Source organism: Xenopus tropicalis, chromosome 8, assembly GCF_000004195.4.
Source record: "Xenopus tropicalis strain Nigerian chromosome 8, UCB_Xtro_10.0, whole genome shotgun sequence".
NCBI classification, from domain to species: domain Eukaryota; kingdom Metazoa; phylum Chordata; class Amphibia; order Anura; family Pipidae; genus Xenopus; species Xenopus tropicalis.
In genome coordinates this window covers 111,342,700-111,362,567 of record NC_030684.2, presented here as the reverse complement: position 1 = coordinate 111,362,567, position 19,868 = coordinate 111,342,700, and the positions used below count along the sequence as shown (strand labels likewise).

The window sequence follows — 19,868 nt, the reverse complement described above, 5'->3', positions numbered from 1 at the left end:
TGGGTAGCAGGCTAGTTCACAACCAGTGGGAACCATCATTAATTCTTATCCAAGGTGATGCAAGCTTTGCCTGCAAACTGGCAGTTAAGGCTGGACCACACAGCTTTCCTTGGTATGTTTCCCAGCCATTAGTTAGGGTTGGATGAAGACATAAAGACATTCCTATGATAGCGCTCTACAAAATGATATAGCACTCTCCTAGGTTTTAGCAGTCAAGGGCGATATGTTATGACATATTCAGGGCTCTTGTGTTCAAACAATGATAATCTAGGATTTTAAACCAACTTCTTATGTTCCTTTTCTTTCCCCTTTCTGTGTGTAACTTGTTCAGATGAGGACCAACTGCGTCTTAAAGGATACGACAAAACTCCAGATGTAATCCTTGAAGTGCCAGTTGGTGAGTGTGCCAGGATTAAAATAAGTCTGATTATTTCTATCAATGTTTGATAAAGAATTTGTCTCGTGCAGAGACTTTTTGTTTAAACGTTTTTTCAATGATTGGAGATTCTACAGTAGAGATCCTATGGCAAGGGTTAGTGGAGAGATGCACAAGAACTGGAGCTAATAAAAGAGATTACAGAGCTAGGCATTTGTCATATTTGGTAGATCTTACTTTATGGTTGCCTTAATCAATGATTTATAGTAGTAACCAGATTAAATCAGTGCAGTTTGTGTAAGCGATATCAGTCAAATGGTTATCAGCCACTGACCTGGGTATTTGTATTTCTCTTCCAGCCGTAGATGGGCATGTCATTCACTGGATTGAAAGTAAGGCCTCCTTTGGAGATGAGGCCAGTCACAACACATATCTACATGACCAGTTTTGGAGCTACTGGAATAGGTGAGTCTACTAGGTGCTAGTAGCTAAAGTTCTGATTGACTCTCAGTATCGGCACTTTTGTTAATTTCCCTATCTAGGGTAGGTTTAAATTCCAGTTAGCCAATGTAATCTTCGAGTGATTTTCAATATTTATTGTGCTCGAATGCAAATATATTATTTATACTTTAGGTTTGCAAAAAACTTCCTGAACAAAAAGTGTATTTTGACACCTCAGCTTAGCAGAAGGGTCCAAGTGCACAAAGTTCTTTAGATACTTGGAGAAGCAAGGTTCTTTCTCCCTCTGAGCCATATTGATGCTTTGTATTGTTTTAAGTATCTTGCCCTATTGTGGGTATGGCACAACTCTAAAGCTAATGCCACACTAGGTGGAGTCTCAGCCTGCGGATAAACGCGGTCCGAGAAACTCCCCATAAATAACTTATTTGATGTTCCTGCACCCAGAGCTAACTGAACTAAACCCCAAGTAAAGAAGTAGGGCAGAAATGTTGCGCATTATGTTTTGGGCTTCTGTACCAGCCCAAGGCAACTGCAGCCCTTTAGCAGTAAAGATCTGTGCCCCCAGTAGCCCCCCCATCTTCTTTTCTGCTGATTCCCTGCCCATGCTCTGTGCTGCTGTCAGTTACTGAGCTTTGGGACTATACTGTATATATAGAATATACATTTCACAAAATAAGGCTGATTAGTGATTAATGCAGATTCCCATTGCATGACAGCTCAGAAACCAGAGCAATTAACATCACAATTTAATCATCAGCCCTATAGTATCGGCTTATATTACAGGCCAGTATTATTTTCCGTTTGATATTTTGCAATGACCCCTAAGCTTAGCTTCTCAAAAGCAGCCCAGAGCCAACTTAGCATGTGCAGTGTCACTGACACGTCTAGCAAAATCCAAGATGAGAAGCTCCTGTAACAACTCTACTACTATAGAGATGCTGAACCTTTAGGCTGGTGCAGTAAATTCAGTATATAAAATATGGCATTTCTAGCCTAATTAATTTTTAGGGTTTAGTTCTCCTTTAAGGTGCAAGTAAATTCTTTGGCAGTTTTTGTTTCTTAACCATACATATTTTGAGTTATTTTATGTCTGACCTCAAAAGTCTGTTTTGGAATAACTTTACATAATTTTTATGATAAAGTACACCAGTACAAGGAAAGTCAAATGGGGACAAATTTGCGGTGAGGTTATCTGTTATTTGCATGGTGTTTGCAACTATGAACATTATTTAACATTCAACAAGAGTACAGTCTAGAACAGGCGTCTCAGTCCTGAATGGTTTGAACTGGCCTCTTTGTAGAATTGTAAAGTTAAACGTTTGTTTAAATTGACTGAAAATGGGGTAGTTTGCCAATAGGGGTATGTCATTTTACACCCACTCCATTTGGGCAGTGCTGAATTTATAGGCCAACTGCAAACTGTATAAGAATCGTAAAAAAACCTGAATGCTTAATGTATTTTTATTTTTTTTTAAAAAAGTTGTTTCTAGCGCGCCGTGAGCTCTTCACTGACTGGGCTTCTGCCAATGCGGTAACTGTTTTCATATTAAGCGGCTGATGCTGTTATCGTTCATTGGTAATGTCCCTGCTCTCTACCATAAGGAACACTTCATTTGCAGTAATTAAGAGCACTCAAGCATTTTCATTGCACTGTTGATGAGAGACTGGGCTTTTAAAGTATCATGAAAAGCTTGCTGTGGGTTTGGCATGTCGGGCTCAGAGGCCCAGCTGACCAAGGGCATGTGCCAGTCCACGCTTAACCATTTATCTGCTAGTGAAGCCATGCCGTTGTAAAAATGTGGGATACTGGGATTGTAGGGCTGCAGGTTGTTTGTACACTGTGTACCTATATAGGCTTTCCTCTATTTCAGTTTATTTTTATTGGTTTGTGTTAGAATCTTATGAGATTATGTAATTAAAGACTTGCCCAGGAACAGTAACCAATTGCAACCAGTCAACAGGTAGCATTCGCCAAACATATTCATGGTTGTTATGGGTCCTAAGCAAATATAGTACCTTATATTACATTTGGGGGCTAATATGCTATAATCTCCCCATCCCTGCTCCAAGTGAATGTGTGCTGTTAATGGTCAGAATCAGGGAGGTCCTTTGGGCCCTGATTTTCCATTTTCTCCCTACTTTCATCCCCAATTCTTCACAATACTTTTCCTTTTGCCAATCTCTTCCTTACTTACCTTTTTTACCCTTTTGACTAAACATTGTTCTTGTCTATCCCTCAGCACTCAGCCTATATTTCTCCTTTGTTCTTCCAACTGTAACCCTTTTCCCCAATTTTTTCACCTTCCCATCTCCCTACCTTGATCCACCGAGCTTCCAACCTCTTTTTCTGGATTGCCCATTTTTAGATTACTCTTTTTTTTCTATACAGTAAAATTTCAGAGAGGATGCTGAGAGCATTGGCCCTTTGAGTTCCACTGGATTAGAAACTTGACTTAAAAAGCTTTGAATAATGGCAATAATGGAGGATGGTTATGCAACACAGAGGGACAGCAGGCTCTCCTGCTTCCCAGCAATGCAAGAATAATACAGTACAATTAAACATTCAGGGAAAATAACTATTTCTATTATTTTCTTGGGGTTTTCTGTAAAAATGCAATACAATTTGTAAAACCCTAATGGAATATTTTGCAAAGTCTTCTCTGGCTTTTGAAAGTGCAACAAGATGATAAAATTAACTGTACCTTTTTACATATGTCTTAAATTGAGCAAGACCAATTTCATTTTGTATGGGTTAAGATTTGTATGGAATCTGTATGTTTGATGTATACACCCAGCTATTGTCCAGCTCTGTGGATTATGTTGGCTCTTTATAAATATGTGTTAATAATATGTAGGTGCACTGGGGAATTGTCATCCATCTCCTCACACTCCTTAGAAAATGCTGTACAAGGAAAGTTCTTAACTCTTAATGAGCCATGGAAATAAAGTGCAAATTTATTAGCAAATCCTTAGGGCCCCTTTGGCTACACTTGATATATAGCAGCTGGGTGTCTTTCTGTACATTAGGCATAAAGCACTGGGGATAAAAGAGTTAATTGTGAGCACTACGTACTGCCAGAACTTAAAATTAGCATGACCCAGGCCTTCAATTAATTAATGTAAACCATCCCTGATTTATTGAGGCCTGAAAAAGGCCAGCGACAGCCCTTCATAAACCAAAGGAGCAGTGGTGGAATTAGCAGAGCCACGAGATGGGGATGTTCCCATATGCAATACAGGCCTGTCTCAAGCCATAGGACATTACGCACTAAGATACATGACATAAATAAGGTGGTTTTACAGGCCTCACATCCATGGAAATTCTCTGACACTGCTTTTTTTAACTGTTCAGTTACTGGGCGGGTTACACCATAAGCATAACTTGTCCGTGTGCGTCACGTTTTTCTCTGTATGTATTATATGCACAGTTCATATTTACCTTGCATGAATGTGACAGAGTCTATATATTGTCACACTGGAAAAATATACCTGTTTAGCAAAGGCACTTCTTGTGATAAAGAACAAGTTTAAAATACACAGCTCCCTACAGCCAGAGATATGTCAGCCTCTCCTATCCTCTCCTTACTCATTACATTCTGTGTCCTAACTGTGTTTTATCATCTCACTTCATTCCCCTATACATAAATCCGATTTGCCCACTGTTGTGTCTTCAGCCAATATCGTTTACATTATGTTTTCCACTAGAGCTTGGTCACAGTGGGGTTAAGAGCATTTTGTAGTCATTATCTATCTCCTGGGCGGGCATCTCTCTGTATATGAAAATGCCGTCAGTTTCTATCCAGTCTTCAGTTTTAGCTGTCTAAATACATAGACCATTATACAATGCAAATGTACGCTTCTTAAATTTTTTTTTTTTTATGCCTCCTCATTCCTTCCCATCTCACTCCTTCAAATATTATTATGTCACCCGGGAGCACCTCGCCATTTCAACAGCGCTTTCAGCACCTATCCACGTTACTGCAAGGCTTCTCCTTCACATCTAGCATCACCCCTACTAACTCATATTCGACAAACGTCTCGCCTTATGGACGATAAGAGCTGACAGCGCAGATCTTGCAATTTCATTCTTTCTTTTTTTTTTTTTCTTCTTGCCAAAGGCCTGGTCAGATGTACTCGTCCATGTCAGAAGAATGTCTGCAACCACAGACCCTACCTTTCAGAACCCCTTGTAATTTCTTAATTGGCATTTACAAGTGACATTTCCAATGTGCACGCTGGAACTGACTGGAGAAGCTTCCAAAAAGCTTTGCTTATAAGGAGATCTTCTCTGCTACTCCCTGGCTGCCAATTCTAAATCATATTCTTGTTGCCCAGGCTTGACCCTGCAAGCAAGACTTAATATTCTAAATTTACAGTTAATGGAAAAGGCAAAATGCTGAAGTAGGTACATCAGGCAAAACACTGGAGAGACCCTTAGTCGTAAATAACACTAAGTGCTACTCGGAGAACCTTACAAAGTAGTGAATATTAATGTTCAACAATAGACGAACAGAGGGCTTTTGATTTGTGCAAATTTTAGCCTTTTAAGATTTTGGGATAAAGCTGTGAGAATGCACACTTGAACTGACTTATCACTGAGCTCTGGGATGATTTGTGAGAGAGGTTTTAAGCTAGAGTACTAAACACATGTTCCAGAAAGACAGTAGTTCTGCTCAGCTTTCTATCTAAAAGAAATCTATGATGGGCAATGTTGGGGTGGTTTTTGTGGGTTTTGTGACAATTCTTAGCCATGGACACTTTTATCCTCTACACATATGTTGATACTTAGGGGCACATTTACTAACCCACGAATGGGCCGAATGCGTCCGATTGCGTTTTTTTCGTAATGATCGGTATTTTGCGATTTTTTCGGAAAATTGTTGCGACTTTTTCGTTACCAATACGATTTGCGCGAAAAAACGCGACTTTTTCGTAGCCATTCCGAAAGTTGCGCAAAATCGCGATTTTTTCGTAGCGTTAAAACTTGTGCAAAACGTAGCGCCTTTTAAGTTACCGCTACAAAAAAGGCGCGACTTTTCGCGCAAGTTTTAACGCTACGAAAAAGGCGCGACTTTTCGCGCAAGTTTTAACGCTACGAAAAAATCGCCAGATTTTGCGCAACTTTCGGAATGGCTACGAAAAACTCGCATTTTTTCGCGCAAGGAAAAACTCGCAATAATTGGTAAGGAAAAAGTCGCGATAATTTCCGAAAAGTCGTAAAGTCGCCGAAAAAATCGCAAAAAATACGAAAAAGTCGGAAAATGTTCGTTTTACAATCGGAATTTTTCCAATTCAGATTCGAATTCGTGTCTTAGTAAATTAGCCCCTAAGTGTACATCCTCCACACATAAAAACCAGAAGTGACAGACAAGATATAAATAGTTTGCTTAAAGAGAAAAAGGAAAATGAAGAGTAAAGACCTTATTCTACTCGAGTTTTTTATTTAATTGGTAGAGTAGTGCCGCCGGGTACATTGTCCTCCATCCTGTCATTTACTTGAATGAAATCCACAGTTACAGGAGGATTTGAGGTAGAAAACATGAGTACAACCATGTTCAGCCACTTATTTACTGGGTAAAATATGCTAGCAGAACATACACCCCATATACTAGTGTTCCCCAACCAGTGTTGCTCTCTAACCCCTTGGTTGTTGCTCCCCTGGCCTTAAAGAAGGTGCTTATTTTTGAATTTCTGGCTTGGGGGCAAGTTTTGGTTGCATAAAAATATAATGCCAAACAGAGCCTTCTGTAGGCTGCCAGTCCGCATAGGGGCTATTAAGTAGCCAATTAAAGCTCTAATTTCTACCCCCAGGAAGCTTTTTCATGCTTTTGTTGCTCCCCAACACTTTTTCCATTTAAATGTGGCTTACAGGTATAATAAGTTAGGGATCCCTGCCATATACCATGGACCTGAATAGGAAGCAGCCAAGAGGCAAGAGATAGTGAAAAACAAATGACAGTTACAAAAGTGAACAAAAACAAAAAATGATAAAATAAATGGTAATGGACAACAATAGAACAAAAAAAAAAACAAAGAATGAATGATAGCAAAAAGAGATATGAGGCAAGTAAAGAACAGGAGAACAAAAGAGATAAAGAAAGTGAAAACTGGTTGAACCAAAGACAGAAAAAAATTATAGCAAATTATAGGATCGGGCAGAAAAGTACAAAAATCACATTTTACATAATGAAAAGTGAGAGAACCGGAATATACTGTATGAGATGCACAAGGAAAGTCAATAATAGTTTTGAAATATTAAAAGCCTATTATCGTAATTAGCATTTTGGGGCTCATTCACTAATGGAAGGTGCAGGGCAAAATGCACATGCTTTCATTTTTACACTATTCACAAGTATACTTACATCTGTATTTGCAGATTGCACTTAAATCTGGTAGTGTCCACTGTGTTAGGTGCAAAGTGCACAGAATGTAGCCCTGAGGAGGTTTTACTTTAAAGGAATACTGTGATGGGAAAACATGGGGGGTTTTTGGGTTTTTTTTTAAACACATCAACTGAAATCTGTTTTTAAAAAAATACAAACAGATTTTTATTATATTTAATTTTGAAATTTCACATGGGGCTAGCCATATTCTACCTTTCCCAGGGTGCCACAGCCATGTGACCTGTTCTCTGTTAAACTTCACTCACACTTTACTGCTGAGCTGCAAGTTGGAGTGATACCCCCCCTTCCCAGCAGCAGAACAATGGGAAGAGAGCAAGACAGCAGCTCCCAGTAGGTATCCGAATAGCACTCAATAGTAAGAAATCCAAGTCCGGCTTGGGACTCCTCTAGTTACATGGGAAAAGGAGAAACAATAGGTTACCTGAAAGCAGTTCTAACCTGTAGCACTGGCTCCTTCTGAAAGCTCAGACTCAGGCACAATGCACTGAGATGGCACCTTTTAAAATTTTAAATGGTAGAGTGAATTATTTGCTATGTAAACAGTGTAATTTAGTAATAAAAAGTACACCATAAAAATCATGACCATTTCCCTTTAAGGGCTTCCTAACATGTTGCAATTCAACATGCAGTTTTAGAATGCATATGCTAACCTGCATTGGTAAATCTCACACACACGTGCTAACGATGCTGGGATTCTGGGTAAATAATGCTGCAGTATGCATAGAAACCATGAAAGATTGCGTGCTAATTTTGCACACTTTACTGTCCCTCACAAATGAGCCCTATTGTCTAATTAATAAACAGGTCGTGTATGTTTGAATATATTATTCTAGCATAATATATTATTATTATTATTATATATATTTATTATATGTGTAATACACCACGTATGCTCGAATATGTTATTCTAGCATAATATATTGTCATTATATTATTATCACATATATTTATGATATGTTTAAACCTAAATTCAGCCTATATTCAACAACTGTAAAGAGAAAAGGAAATTAGAAGAAACAATTGTCATGTATAAAAGCTAATCTGGTTGTCAGTTAGTTAATTTACAAATTAAAGGACAAATTCAAGATAAAGTAAATCTGCTAATCTTATCATGTGGCTAAATGTCTATGCATAGCTATAAAATTGAGGTTCATTGGAAATGTATATGTTGTTTGTTTCACTGTCATAATGCCCCTCCCCCCCCTTTGGCCCCCCTTCTCTTTTTTATCCTTCTCAAAAATATAAATAAGTAGAATTTCTAGATGCTCATTTCTCCCTTACATTTATCATCTAAATAACAGCCTTGCCAAGATGGCATCCTCATAATAAAGTCTCTCCGGTAGAGTGATGGGTAATGAAGCTTGCTTGTGAATGCAGTAAAAGAGGGGGGGTTGGAGAAGGGAAAAAAAAAAAGTTGTTGAGCCAAATGCGTGAATATCACAAGGGCTCTGAAACTGGTGGACTTTGCTGGTAATCAATCTTTTTAGTGGGCTCTTCGGTATCTGAATATTTTGATAGATGACAGAATAATTGAGTTATCTATCTTTCTAACGATCAGAGTTGCATAAAAATTATTCTCACACGCCGGCGAATATTAAATATATTAGGTGTCCAGTTAATTTTTCATACAGAGGGTGCAATAAGTGAAGTTGGTTTTATTTATTACGGCATAAACAGCACATAACTCCAGTCGCGGATCAAATTCTGCTGTCAGCGTTCCCTGGCAAGGTGTGCGAATGGTGTTTTTCCTTTTTCCTGCTCGAATATTTCTCCACGAGTCCAATATGATCATAAGTTGGTCAAGGTTTTTCTTTTAGCTCAGTAAATGATTAAGAACTTCTGGAGAACACAGAAGAGCTGCCATTCTTGTCCGAAAGAGCTGAGCTGATCTCTGGGTTTGTTTTTGCTTGTTGCTGTAGTGTCTGGCATAGATCTCTATGCATGAGGATAAAGCTTGACATAAATTATATAATATGCTTTTTGGTGAGGGATCTTTATCTGATTTAACCACCTATGCACGAATTGGGGATGATCTAAAAGTTTGGTCCCCATGCCAACAGATGGATCGTAATGGAAGCCTAGGGAGATCTATCAGGAGATTACTGCACAATGTGTCAATGTGGTCCTAGCCCAATGAGATTTGCTAGCAGAAGATTTTTGGCCATATATCAGTCAGGCCATTACGAGGGACCCCTACCTAGGCTACAAATCTGCTGACTTGGTCTGTAGTCAGCAGCTCTTATCAGCTGTTATATGGCCATTTTTACTCTCTCCGCACAACCTTTCCTGTGCATGACTGGAGAATAAGCATGTCAAATGCAGACTTCTACCACACTTTCTTCTGTGCAACCAATGTGGAACTCACTCGTGAGCAGTTAGGAAGGGCTAGCATTGCAGTGCGGGGATTTTATAATTAAGAATAAACTAGTTGAGATCAGGATTATAGAAGATCAGGGGCCCTGAAGAAACATCCTAAACCTAGAGCACTAATGCATATACAGGTAACCATAAAAAATACAAGGCATTGCAGTCAACAGGACTTGGTATCAGGTAAAAAAAATACTTTTATTTAGAACACAGACCTTATTTTTTAAACTTTGTGAAGTTTGATTTTTTTTTTTTGTTTTATTCAAATTGCTTTAGATAAGGAAAAAAAGTAGGTAGTGGTGGTTAGGTAGGTAATGCTATCTATTGATTACTTTGTGTTTTAGTGATGTTATTCCCTTTGTTAAGAATATATTAAACTATAGATCAGAGTTAGCATGTGACTGCAGCTGCCGTCCATAGATGCCCCATACAGCTGCAGCCAGAGACGCAATAGTGCCTCCTTCAGGTGGGCAGACTGCTGCAGAGGTATTGCTTCCATTATTCACTGCCGGTTCTGCTCATTTTTTGATTGATTGAACGAGTACTGTTCATGACACAACATCACTGAGAAGATGCTAATTATAAAACAGGTAATTTTGGTAGGTATAGGTATCACTTTAGGTTTCTTGTACCAATGGAAGATAACTAGTTTATAGTAGCTCTATTAGCTAATGGGTTATACTAGAATCCCTAATTCTATGGTGGGGGACACTGGTATACTAAACATTTTAATCATACTCCATTTTCTGTGTCCTTGTACTTTACTGTAATATAGGGGCAAACAATTATTGAAAATATTTTTACACCCTTTAGTTATGGGGTGCACATTCTTGTAGGAGTTCACTATATATACCCCTGCTCTAATAGCTATGTAGCAATAATTTGTAGTGTTTGGCATGGACGTCAAGAATGTTAGGAAGCCGGATTCATTCTTATCAATGGTTGTCTTGCAGATCGTCGGCCTTCCAGGTAAATTAAAATTACTTGCAGAATTGTTTGCGCAGTAGCTGCAGAAAGCTATAAAACAGTATTATTGCTGGTGTCCTGTCTGCAGTATAAATCAGTTTAGATATTTGGTAATCTGGGTCTCAAAGACAAGAAAATGGAGGCAACTACTCATTTGAATGGCAAAAATATATACACAATGAGTCCTGCAAGAGCTCTGACAACACTGTCATCCTGCTCCTATCATACAGAGCAGAGGAAATGATGTCTGGAATATGGTAAATAAGGCATGGGGACTCCAGACACTGGAGAGGCTTAGTGCAAAGCCGCTGGAGTGCAGAATGAGGTGTGAAATGAAATAGCCGCGGAGGCACCAGCTTAGCTAATAGACAGCAGTCAGATACAATATAGCACCGTCTCCTCTGATTGAAACGTCTGTGCTTGAGAGCGGATAAGGGGCTCCTACACACCCGTACCTGCTAAGAAATACATTTGCTGGGCACACAAGCATAACACAGGCAGCAACCCAACAAGACGCATAATTGAATGCAGAGGCGTAAAAGTGAACAAAGCCATTAGTTGGAAACATGATGGCTATACCAAAAATTATGGCCCTCAAGCGCAATTTATTAAAACAATAAAAATAATAATGGATGGACGAACAAAAGAGTGGAGACTTTATCAGAAGCATATATATGAGATGTTCATTTTTTTACATAAATGGAAAATTGGATCAAGGAACTCTACCATTACCAAAGAATCTGCAGACTTCAATCATCTTACTTACTTTTTTTTCTTTTTTTGTCAAAAAGCTTTAGTCTCCGAGAGTGTTGGAATTTCATGAAAATGTCAAAGGAAGGTAGAGTGTCCTTAAGAGATGACTTTAAGGAAATTGTGTTCTTAAAGTTCGATTTTCAAGGACATGTAAACCCCACACACAAAAATGTAATCAGTGAACAGCCTGATTGAAATCTTCCAGTACCTGCCTCTCTGGTTGTCCAGAGGTTAATAGTAAGGCTGCAGTGTCCCCTTAATCACTTAGATTTCCTTCTCCTCCTGTAACCCACTCAGCCCCCTCCCTCAGGAATTTGCTTTGGCTGTTGGCTTGTGGGCATGCTCAGTTGTTCTAAGTTCAGATTACTAAATACATCCTCTATTCTAGCAGCCAATGAAGAAATGGCATTCCTGGTTCCCATAGAAACTCAGATCTAGCTGTCTGCTCCTATTTTGTCTTCTAACCTCCTCTCCTGAGCTCAGCTTAACCATTACAGTGCTCAAACAAAGCACAGCTTTTATCAAAGACAGTTCTGCCTGTGTAAGCCTGCATTGTTGATGAAGTATATGCTGAATAAGAGTCTTTGGGGCTGATTTACTAACCCACGAATCCGACCCGAATTGGAAAAGTTCCGACTTGAAAACGAATATTTTGCGACTTTTTCGTATGTTTTGCGATTTTTTCGGATTCTGTACGAATTTTTCGGATCCAATACGATTTTTGCGTAAAAACGCGAGTTTTTCGTATCCATTACGAAAGTTGCGTAAAAAGTTGCGCATTTTGCGTAGCGTTAAAACTTACGCGAAAAGTTGCGCATTTTTCGCGTAAGTTTTAACGCTACGCAAAATGCGCAACTTTTTACGCAACTTTCGTAATGGATAGGAAAACTCGCGTTTTTACGCAAAAATCGTATTGGATCCAAAAAATTCGTAAAGAATCCGAAAAAATCGCAAAGTACCGATCATTACGAAAAAAACGCAATCGGACTCCATTCGACCCGTTCGTGGGTAAGTAAATCAGCCCCTTTGTGTGTGTGTGTGTGTATGCTGTTTGCAGATTTAAATGTAACTGATGTGTTAGAGGAAAAATGGCCACCGGGTTAAAGCTGCCATTTGTTTTAGGATATATGCAGTAGAAATGATGCCATTTAGGTGGGGGAGACGTGCCCAACTGATATACATTATAGGAAGTACCTATGCGCCAGCACTTTTTATATTGCACAGTAGAGAATATAGGCTATCTAGGTTGTATGCACACAAGTACTCGTATGTTCACTCACGCTCACGTGCCATAATCCATGTCACTTTTTATAATGAGAAGCAGTAGCATTTTGGTTGTGATGGATTTGGCTGGGGAAGTTGCACTTGTGTGACATAACATTATGTTACATGACTGGATATCAGACTTCAAGTAATGTGCTTTATGAGATTCTTTTAATAGCCAAAAGCCAGTGATAGAGTATATAGTGCAGGGAGAATTATATATTATTCCTCTGTTTTAATATGGACTTGACTTCCCAGTCAATAAATGTAAAATATGTATTGTTATATTTATTTTACCAACTGCCTTCCCATATCATCCACCCACTCAGAACGCCATTGCTTTCCATTGTTATTTAAACATAGAAATTTTCTTGTGCTGTAATACCTTTTGGTACTTTAAAATTTGAATTTTGGACGTAAACAGTTTCAGCACGTGATTGATTCATAACAAGCAGCAATAAAATAGTCATCATTTGCAAGTAGCCTGCAGTGAAAAAGGGATTCTGTTTGTTTATTTTCCTACCCCCCCTTCCCATTCCAGGGCACAGTGACACCCCTTTTTCACTACACCACCCTCTGTGCTTTATGAACTTTGTCATTTACCAAGAGGCAGCCTGCCCCAGGAGAGTTTCTGTGGACCCTGGCTGCCTGGAACAGGCTTGTCTCTTCAAGTTTCGTTATTGTGGCCTGATGCCTAGTTAGTTCTTATCAAGACTAATACCATGTGAAGCACTGGGCTTCCACTCGTCACACAAGCCAACATCAAGATCTTCCCTATCTGACGGAAATCGCTTAAGGCAGCACAACGTCTACCCGCACTGCCAGAGCTGCATTCACCATAACTCCTTCCTTGCCACTTCCAACTAGGCTCACCAGTTCAAGCTCAACACATCTCCTGCTGGTTTTGGTATCCTTTACAAGATTTGCATTAAACCATTTTGCATACATATTTGTTTTCAGGAGATTTAAATTTTTAATATATATATGACAATAGACAGGTATCCTATTTTTAGAAGATGTCCAATTTGTGGGCATACAACAATTGTATTATCAGAAGCAATATTGAATTCACCACTCTGGTCCTATTGAAGTATCTTCCCAATGACCAATTGGTATGTTCTGAGAATTATTTTTTTTTTTTTTAATTTGACAATTTTTATTGTTTTTCAGAACCATACACAAACGACAAAGTAATACCAGAATAGCCTATGACAAGCTTGTCGTTATAATTGGTATCTTAAGGCCATACAACTATATATTAACCGTAGCTTATACTCTTTAAAGAGCACGATTGGGGAATAGAAAGAGGGGGAAAGAAGGAGCAAGAGAAGAGCGTGGGAGAAAGAGAGGGAGGGAGAAAGAGAGGGAGAGAGAAAAAAAAATGGGACAGGGTATGTACAGGGGGAGAGACCCATTGAGTATCAGTGAAAACTTTCATAAACATCTTAATTGAACAATATACCTTTTAATGGCTTTTTAGAAGGGACTCTTGTTGAATTTTATTTTTTTTTTTATATACTTAGGTTCCCGTATGTCTTTGTGCATAATATAAAACATGCAAAAAAAACTAAGATCCCTGCACAAAAATGTCCATATTGTGTGGTTCTACCAGGGCCCAATTAGTGTTCTCAGCCAAACTATGACTTTGCCACTGATTGTATTTCAAATGAAGAAATAATGACATTGAAGCTACAAAAGATTTCTTTATGATTTGTAACATCCTTTGTCTGTGTTAAATATGCTGCCTCTTTGCATCAGTATGAAACCTGTAAACTAAGACAATGTATAATAGAGAATCACATGTATGTGTAATTCCAACCTCGTACATACCACTTGGTTATGCAGAGTATATTCAGTTAGTCCCTAGCTCAGTACAGTAAAGCTTACAGTCTAATCACACTCACAAACAACATGCAGCCAATTCAATTCAGAAGCCATTCAACATTATGGTATGTTTTTGATGTTCCAGGTAGCATGGAACACCTGTAGGAAACTTTTGCAAACATGGTGAAAAATAAACCCAGTGCAGATAGTGCCTTGGTTAGAAATGATTCCAGAACCCCAGTGCTGGAAGTCAGTCATTCTAACACTGTGCCTCTATATTACACTTTTTATAGTTCTCCATTATTCTGGCACCGGCTTATATAGAGGGCACCATAACCTCTGCTTTTTTTCAGTAGAGGATGAACTTTCTTTGTTTATATGTCAAAAACTGTCCTCCAGTTTTGTACCTGCATATTTTCCTGCAGGAAATAAAAACTTTTGCCTGTTTATTTGATATTCTAGGTTTAACGACAGAAATATATGAGGAATAAATATAACCTGTATAGAACAATTCATAATATAGGAAATATTGTATCTGAAATAACGAAGAGCTCCATGATCTGATAATGGCACAAGGCAACAGGCAATAGAACTCAACTCAACAGCTTAATATCTGTATATTTTTTAAATAGAGGATACATAATTTTATACCCAGGTGGCATCACTGTGCACCAGTTCTTACCAATGACATCACTATTCTAGAGCTTATTCTGAGCTCACAAACATATTTGCAGATACATTTATAGTAATACTACTGATACAATTGCTAAAATATTTTATGGGCTAAATCTCTTAGGCTATGGCATTTGGCATGTTTTACCTGCAACTGGATCAAACCCTTGTAACTGCATCCTAAAATGAGAAATGAGCTGCCCAAAACGCACGAGTGGTGACGGGTGGAATTCTGCTCAGAAATGCTCAAGTATTTAGACTTACTGAACAAAATTCTGCTTAAAGGAATACGTGTTTCTTAGATTTTTGCCCCCCTAGCTTCTGCTTTATAACAAATTTAAACATTAATTTATCCTTTATAAATTACGGTTGATAAATGTGAAACATCAGTTATTCTTTTGATGAAAGATAGCTACCTAAGCCCAATAAACAAACCCACCTCAACTGTATCCCCTGCATGTCTCATGTCGACTTATTCCTGTAGAACATTCTATGAATTACTATCCTTTCCTTTCATGGGAATACAACTGCTTTATTATATTTGTATATGTTTTAAGCCCTTTTCAGATACAATTAAAGTATCACTAGCATTAGATTACCAAGGCTATTACTGTCTCTCATTTCATCTGCATCAGAAAGATAAAAGGCCAGCTGACTGCTGACTTTTGAAGTCATGACCTTCAGGTCACAGAGACATTTCAAGAGTGGGCTTTAATAAAATGATGTAGAAAATGTGGGAAATATGAATATAAACAAATATTTCTTATGAATTATCCATCTTAAAACTTCTTACCAATCCAAAGGAGTTATAAGCCCTAAAAATTATATTTCAGCTAATGATAGCAAATGTCATTCTAAGCAACTTTCCAAAAACAATTCATTACAACTTGCTTATGAATGAAAGCAGTGTCTGTCTGCCTATCCCACACTCCACACTGCTGATTCTGACTCTTGAAACAATGGTGTAGGAATTGGAGGAGAGCTGACTTTTTGGATATTAACTGTCAGAACCATCAGGGAGTGCAGAGAAGGGGATTTTTAAGGTGTCGTTGGAAGAACATACCTGGTCTACACCGACCCCTGACCTCAACTCAAGTAAGCACCTTTGTCATGAGCTGGAAACTCAAATGAACCATGCCTTATCCCAAACTCAAGTGCCCATCCTTTTAAAAGTTAATGGAAGCAAATCTCACCAAGGGCGTTTCAACATCTAATAGAAATTTCATATTAATACCCTTGGTTTATGATTGAGCGGTTGGAGATATGCATATGTATATATATATATATATATACACACACACACACAGGTATGGGAATACCAGAATGCCCGGGGCCCAGGATCTTTCCATAATTTGGATCTCCATAACTTAAGTCTGCTAAAAATCACTTAAATATTGAATAAACCCAATAGAATTGTTTTGCCTCCAATAAGAATTAATTATATCTTAGTTATGATTAAGTACAAGGTACTGTTTTATAATTACAGAGAAAAAGGAAATCATTTTTAAAAATTAAAATTTCCTTAAATTATACCCTTATAAACAGTACTTAGAAATGTCATCAGTTAAAATTGGTGCTTAGCGATGTAATTTCTGTCACTTGACTCAAACTTGTGTATTATAATCAATTGTGTACCTGTTGTACACTTTTATTTACTTATGTATTTTAAGTATGGCATGGCCATCATATTTAAAAATGTATGAAAGTAACTGCAGACATTGTGTTTCATGGCCATTTGCTACAGGTTATGTATCCGCCATTTTGCAATTTCTAGTTAAATAGATGCTAAAGTCCCAGGTTTGATGCCAAAATTTAGTACTTCTTCCTTGAGCTTCTGGGTATGCTGTAAATTTTTTTTTTTTGTACTAATTTGCTGGTTTTGACCCTTTTGCCTGATTATCAACTTGAGACTCTCGTTAACCCTTCGGATACCACACGTTGGACTTTTTCTACTGTCTGTACCTAGGCTTTCTTCTTGGTCCTTACTCCAACTCCGGAAGGAGCCAAGCAGGCCCTGCCAGCAACTTAATGTTTAAAGGAGATGTAAAGGACAAATTGATTTTTCCTGGCTACCTTATGCCCCCCCACATCTTAAAATGCTAGGGTTTCAGATACCTTAAAAACTATTGTGACCTGTACAGTGTCATTGTTGATAATTCACATTTTAATTCATATGACTGCCATTTTGGCCACCATTCTCCTTCATGTTCTAATTTTTCAATATTTAATGAAGATGTGCTGTCATCACTGAACTAAGAGCAATGCAGCAAAGCTTTGGTTTGGGAGAGCTGAACGTGCTCCAAGGGGAGTATGTAACTGCACCAGATGACACCCAGATAAAGGTTTGAAAGCAGTTGTCATTGAAACACTACTCAATAAAAAAGTGGTGTGGTCTTTACTTTCTTGGTCTGGTGTATTGGTGCCTGGTGGTCTGGTTTCTTTTTCTTTTCTTCTTTTGTTTCGTAATACTTCTACTACCTCTACAGCAGAGTAATTTTTTCCTACCCTAAATCTCTTTCAGAACCAATTATTTTCTTGTAGGTACAATAGCTAAGGGATTTACCACTCTGCTTTCCTTGCATAAATATCACCCCGCTGAATTTTAACACTTTTTTTTTTTTTTTTTTGTATTACCACCTGGAATTAAAATGGATTTAATTTGGCATGTTAACCATTTAATGTTCACAAGGTACTAAACACTTCAGATGCAAAATACCTTGACACAAAATGTATAAAACAAAAAAACAGCTATTTGCTATATTCACCACCTGAATCATTGGTAGAACCACTTTTTTTTTACCACATATTATAACTGTAGGTCTTCTGGAGTAACTTTCTAGCAGCTTTGTACATCTGGATCCTGCGATTTGTGCTCATTCTTAGCAAAGTTGCTCAAGTCTGGTTGAATGGGGACTGTAGGTGAATAGCAGTTTTCGTGTCTTGTCAACAGACTGGGCTTCAACGGGACAATTTTAAGACCATGAGGTTCTTGGTTTAAATTCACAAAAGTGTAGCCTTGGCTGTGTGCGTAGGTTCATTACCCTGCCGAAAGGTGAGCCTATGCCCCAGACGCAGGTCTCCTTTAGAATAAAACAGGTTTTTTTGACTTGCATTTGGCTCCGTCCACCTTACACTCTATCCTGACCAGTTTCCTAAGCCCTGAAACATCTCCCAGCATGATGCAACCACTACCATTCTTCATGATGTGGATGGTCTCTTGGGGTGATCAGCTTTCTTCACATAATGGTTTGGGCTAAGTCTCCTCATTTCATTTCCACTTCTTTTGCTGTGTCTCCACATGCGTTTTTTGTTGTAACAAAACAAAATGTGGAAAATCCAAAAGGATGGATACTTATGCAATGCAATGTATGTGCAGGATTTTCTTGGCCTGTAAGATTTAATAAACCATAAAACTCACTTCCAGAGACCCGGCAGTGTTCTTGAGCTTTTCCTTGCTTGGCTTTACCAGGCGGCACCATACATTGCTGGCTCCAGACAGGATCCAGACGAAGCAAGACAATGAGAGCCACAAGCTGCTGTCCTGACTTAATCAGCTGCAGAATTTGTAAACTGCACGTGTCATATAGCTGGAAATGTTAGCCCTTTAGTAGAAGCTTGAAAAGGTTAGATCTGATAAAAGCCGTCAGCGCTGGAGGAAAGTGATTTATGAGGATGTAATGACACAAAAATGCCTCATTTATCACTCATATGCAGATAGGTTAACGTCTTCATGTCAGACTTTTAAAAACCGGACCGCTTAGAATTGTCAAAATAGGTGCTTAATTACCCTTTCTGCCTTTCATTCTGAATTACTTTCTTTTCAATTTTGGTCATTTTCTCACAGATTAATTTCAAAATTTTCATATGGTTTCCATTAAAAGACATTCATATTTCAGATTTTTTTCGGCTGTGTATTACCAGGCTGTTTGAAGTTTTATTAGCTAAAGCTGTTGAGGAGGGGGCTGTGACTCTCTGATAGTCGGGTCCAGTTCTGAGTTTATTTTTTGCTTCAAGATAAATGGGGTGGCGAAACAGGAATCATTTGGTTAGGTTTTTTTTCTGTTATTTTAATACACTATATTTTTCCCCAACTGCCATATAAAAGCACTGTTGGTATAAAGCTCAACCCCTTTCTCATGCGGTCCATCAAATGACAGTCTGTCCTTGTCATAAACTATTCAAAATACGTGGGGGAGGGGCTATGTTTTGGAAGGCTGAATGAATTTTGAAAAAAATCAGCTTTCAGACTGAGGGAAACTGGTATTATAGCCTTATTAGTGTTAGTTGAGGATGGTACATATTAAGATCATGGTCCTCATTTTCTAGGGTTTTTTTTTTTGCATACAGAGCCACATGTAAACATTGTTTAAGCAGTGGTGCAGTCACCACTAGGTACAAAACATATAACCCTTTGTTATGCATCAAAGGGGCAATGTATGAGAACAGATTTATCAAAATTACATTTTTGAGTTTGTATAATACAAGAAAATGTGAAAATCTCGAATATGCGCTTTTTAAGAAAAAGTCGATTGTGCAAAAATGTGAAAAAATAATTGGAAAGCAGTCACATTCCACCTTTCATATTCAGTGATCCGCACAATTTTCAAATTGGTTTCAAACAATAAAATTAAATTTTGAAATTGCAGCTCCCTTTGATTACTATATGAATTAGCCACTTCTATATATTGCGAGTTTTTTTTGCACAAAAAATAGAATTGCAGTAAAAAATCTAATTCTAATGCTAAAAAATATGCCCCATGGACTTATCTTCTTGACTTTTG

The 19,868-nt window shown here is 38.2% G+C and overlaps 1 protein-coding gene across 6 annotated transcripts in view; it reads left to right on the top strand.

Moving 5' to 3' along the window:
- c15orf41 (chromosome 15 open reading frame 41) overlaps positions 1-19,868 on the top strand; it is a 150,249-nt gene that overhangs the window by 73,727 nt on the left and 56,654 nt on the right. For 4 of the 6 annotated variants that reach the window (XM_012968415.3, XM_012968416.3, XM_012968417.3 and 1 more), the window contains exons 10-11: positions 332-397; positions 736-841. In XM_012968415.3, the coding sequence (XP_012823869.1) occupies positions 332-397; positions 736-841 (172 nt within the window). Of the gene's footprint in view, positions 1-331; positions 398-735; positions 842-4,956; positions 5,675-13,132; positions 13,233-19,868 lie in introns of those variants that run through there. The other 2 variants (XM_018096257.2, XM_031890453.1) reach the window with 2 other exon arrangements.